Genomic DNA, 4,721 nt, shown 5'->3' on the forward strand with positions numbered 1-4,721 from the left:
ACAATTTTGGTATGCTAATACAAGAATGATTAAGAAGTATAATGAAAGGGATGATCCGCGTGATCACCTGCCATAGTGGACTAAGGCATGGGGGAGGGAACCATATCTAGAATGGGTACATATATTTTTTCATACCTTGGATACAATCCCCATGAACTAGTATCTCGAAACATAGCTCCGCCATAGCACTGCAGAAGGAGATATATTGAAGTAAGGGTTCTTATTGACTTTCAGATTCGAGGATGGCTTTGCAAGCATCAATGAAGCGCTTCAAGAAATTAAAGCGGTTATCTTCAAGACAACGAAGGAACCTATGGAATGGACCCAACCATATTGGAGCACCCAGTTACTCCATGCATTGGAATGATATAACGTGATCATTGAAGTGGAGGAAGAAGAACCAAGGAATATCAATATTCCAGAGACAGAAGGGCATCGCGAAGTAGAAGGACCACAAGTAGAGAACCCAGACATCTCCAAACCTTTGAAAACAAGGCAAGTAAACATTGGCACAGAAGAAGAACCAAAGTTCATGAAGATTGGAGACTATTGGGACAATGCTACAATAGACAAAGTTATTGAATTACTTCACGAATACTAGGATCTCTTCCCCAATAAGTTTTTAGATTTAAAGGGCACACTTGGTGATTTGGGCATTATGAGGATCACATTGAAGCCAGACACAAAACCTGTTAAACAAAGATCTTATCATCTTAATCCTAAGTATAAGGAGAAGGTTTTCCAAGAGTTGGATAAAATGTTGGAGGCAAGCATTATAGAACCTATTGAAGAGTCTAATTGGGTGAGCCCAATGGTAGTCTAAGAAAAGAAACAAAAGTGTGAAATAAGGATCTACGTATATCTTCGAAAGTTAAATTATGTGTGTGTTCATGATCCATTTCTGATGTCATTTACAAATGAAGTTTTAGACAATATTAGAGGGCAAGAGGCCTATTCCTTTACTGACGGGTTCTACGGTTATCACCAAATTAAGATTTCCCCAGAGGATAGAGGCAAAACCACCTTCGCAACAGAATGGGGTTGCTTTCAGTACATTGTTATTTCGTTTGGATTGAAGAGCACACCTGAAATACTTTCCCGCGTAGTCATAGCAACGTTCAAAGAATTCATTCATAAGTTTCTTGAAGTATACTTCGATGACTGGACTGTGTTTGGCTTGGTGACGTGCCATGTAGCAAGTATGCGCCTTATGTTGGATACATGTTGACGATACCAAATAGAGTTGAACTTGGAAAATGTATATTTTGTGTTCCTTTTGGGATCTTGCTGGGTCATGTCATGTGTAAGGAAGGATTGATGGTGAACTTGGAGGCCCCTTGGAACATTAAGCAGTTGCGCACGATGCTAGGACACACTAGATACTATCAAAATTTCATTAAATCTTATGCTCAAATCACCGCACCCGTGGAAAAATTGCTAAAGAAGGATGCAACATTCTGTTGGGATGAGGAATTTCAGCGCAACTTAGATGTGTTAAAGGAAAATATGGTGACTGCACCAATCCAAGTATTTCTCGATTGGAAAAAGGAGTTTCATGTACATGTGGATGCTTCTTGCATTGCGCTAGGTGCAGTACTAACACAGGCAGGCGAAGGAGAATTGGACCATCCTATAGCTTTCGCAAGTAGGAAGTTATCAAATGCTAAGAAAAATTGTTCAACAACAGAGCGCGACGGATTGGCCATGGTCTACGTGCTGCAAAATTTAGAAATTATCTATTAGGAGGGAATTTCAAGATGTATACAGATCATTCTGCCTTAAAATACCTGGTCAATAAGCATGTGTTGGGGGGAAAGATTTGCAGGTGGTTTTTATTGTTTCAAGAGTACGATTTTGAAATAATTGTGAAGCCAGGGAGGTTGAATGTTGGACTTGACCATCTATTGAGAATTGAAATAGGCAAAGAACCCAATAGTTTGGAGGAAGGGTTGCCCGATGCATAGCTCTTTGCAGTATGTGTAGCTAATGACAATTTTGTTGATATTATTCACTTCTTAACTATAGGGATGGCACTTGAAGGATATACAATTAGCAAAAGAAGCAAGAAGTAGTTCGTGCAACTGATTTTTCAGTCATTGCGGGACATTTGTACAAAATGGGGGCAGATGAAATATTGTGGAGATATGTATCGGACTTTGAGTGTGATAGTATTCTTGCTGAAGCTCATGGGGGAGCGAGAGGCCATTATGTAGGGAAAGCAACCGCGAAAAACATTTTGCGTGTAGGACTATGGTGGTCAACATTGCAGAAGGATTCCAAAGCATACTGTAAGGCATGCAATGCATGTCAAAGGACTGACAGACTACCGTGAAGGGACGAACTACCGCTTCATCCTCAAGTATCTTTACAAGCATTTGAGAAGTGGGAGATCGATTTTATTGGGCCAATTCAGCCACCTAGAAAGAAGACGTGGGCACGCTACATTATCACTGTGATGGAATATTTAACCAGATGGGAGGAAGCACAGCCAGTAAAGTATTGTACAAGGGCTATGATAGCAAAATTCTTGTTTGAACATGTCTTAACACGATTTAGATGCCCGAAAGTATTAATGAGTGATAGGGGAATGCACTTTCTGAATGAAATGATTAGCGTGTTGACAGATGAATTCCAGGTCTACCATCAGAAGAGTACACCATATAAACTAGAGGCAAATGGGATACTTGAAGATTTTAACAAAATTTTGGAGAATGCATTGACAAAGATCTATGACGTGGAGAAGAATGATTGGGATGTGCGTGTACCTACAGTACCATGGGCCTATAGGACAACCTGTAAAAAGTTGACGAGGAAAACGCTTTTCATATTAGTCTATGGGGTCGAAGCAATGATGCCTATGGAGTACATTGTGCCTAGTCTGTGCATAGTAGCTTTGACGGATATGGCGAATCGCAAGGCCTTGGAGGAATGGCTTGTGCAACTAATGGAATTAGAGGAATATCATTTCCTAGTAGGATTCCACCAACAAATGTAGAAGGAATGCAAAAAATCATAGCATGATCACCATATCAAACTTTGCACAATCAAGGTAAATGATTTTGTTATGAAACCAGCTCAAGAAAAGATAGAAAAGATAGATCAACGCCTTAGAATTCAGCCTCTTCGAGGGGGCAACCTCCTTTACATTACATAAATGAACAATTCTTGGATGATACAAATGACAAAACCTCCTTTCTATATATAGGAGTCTAAGGAGTCACAATATAATCCAGCCGACCTAACAATAATAATATAAAGCCACAAAAATAACAATAGAGGGATTCTATGGGGCACAGAAATAACAATATGGGGGTAATAGGGGCACAACAATATAAATAAGGGGTATAACTACAATAGTAATGGGGTAATCACTAGTATTATAGGGACCCAACATGCCCCTCTCCTTCAAAAAAGTGTTGTCCTCAACGCTTGAGTAGTTCTGGATACTTCTGCATAAAATTCTCATCCTCCCATGTGGAATCTTCAGCGAATAAGTTCTTCCACTTGATAAGATACTCTGAAATTGATCGATTTCGTAGCTGTCGAGTTCTTGTTTCTGTGACTGCTTCCGGTTCCAATATAATTTTTCCTTCCTCGTCAAGTTCTGGCAATATTGTTTGAATTGGGAGCTTGTCACCTATAACCTTCTTTAAACATGAAACATGGAAAACTGGGTGCAATCGAGAAGCTGCAGGAAGCTCCAATTTGTATGCCATAGTACCAATCTTTTACAACACCTTGTACGGACCATAATACTTTGGTGATAATTTATTATCCTTCTTAGCTTGCTTTAGGGACATTTGCTTATATGGTTGTAGCCGTAGGAATACCCAATCACCTACATCAAAACTTCTTTCACTGCGATGTTGATCTGCCTGTTGTTTCATTCTATTTTGTGCCAACACGAGGTTATCCTTTAAGAGTTGGAGGACTTGTTGTTGATGTTCGATGTGATGTTCCACTGCCTGAACCTTAGAATTTTCTCTTAAATATGATGTGATGGATGGTGGTTGATACCCATAAAGTGCCATAAATGGGGTCATTTTTGTTGCTGTATGGAAGGAAGTGTTATACACCCATTCAGCCAGAGGCAACCATTTGACCCATTGTGTCTGTTTATCAGATACAAAGCAACGAAGATATCCTTCCAAACATTTGTTTACTATCTCAGTTTGCCCATCAGATTGAGGATGATAAGATGAGCTATGAGCTAACTGAGTACCAAGACAAGAAAATAATTCTGTCCAAAAATTTCCAGTGAAAATGGGATCTCTGTCACTTACAATAATCTTTGGTTTTCCATGTAGCTTTTGAACTGTTTCCATAAATGCAGTAGAAACTGTACTGGCTTTAAATGGATGTGATAATGCACAAAAGTGTGCATACTTGGTAAGTCTGTCAACTACCACCATGATGACACTCTTTCCCTCAGACTTGGGTAAACCTGTGATAAAATCCATTGAAACCTCCTCCCAACGTTGGTTTGGAATGGATAAAGGTTGTAATAGACCTGGTGTCTTAATTGTTTCAACTTTATTTTGCTTGGCAAACCAAACATTCTGCCACAAACTTTTGAATATCTGATTTAAGGCCATCCCAAAAAAATTCCTTCTTAAACCTGTGGTAAGTTTTTAAAAATCCTGAGTGCCCTCCTAAGGGAGAAGTGTGCAATTCCATAAGAATCTTTTGTTTTAGCTGGGAATTCTTACAGAGGTATAAGC

The 4,721-nt window shown here is 39.4% G+C and overlaps 1 protein-coding gene across 1 annotated transcript; it reads left to right on the forward strand.

Annotated features, from left to right (window-relative positions):
* The first annotated feature begins 2,572 nt into the window (after positions 1-2,572).
* On the forward strand, positions 2,573-2,995 carry LOC149202995 (uncharacterized). Its single transcript, XM_089401744.1, has one exon. It carries the CDS (start codon positions 2,573-2,575, stop codon positions 2,993-2,995), a length of 423 nt encoding a protein of 140 aa, XP_089257870.1.
* Positions 2,996-4,721: the final 1,726 nt, after the last annotated feature.

Source organism: Pinus tabuliformis, chromosome 2_1 (assembly GCF_031772625.1).
Source record: "Pinus tabuliformis cultivar Carrire ecotype Pingquan chromosome 2_1, CPIR1, whole genome shotgun sequence".
NCBI classification, from domain to species: Eukaryota; Viridiplantae; Streptophyta; class Pinopsida; order Pinales; family Pinaceae; genus Pinus; species Pinus tabuliformis.

What these genes read in the sequence shown, in the direction of transcription:
- LOC149202995 (XM_089401744.1), top strand. Translation starts at nt 2,573, where the DNA reads ATGAGTGATAGGGGAATGCACTTTCTGAATGAAATGATTAGCGTGTTG.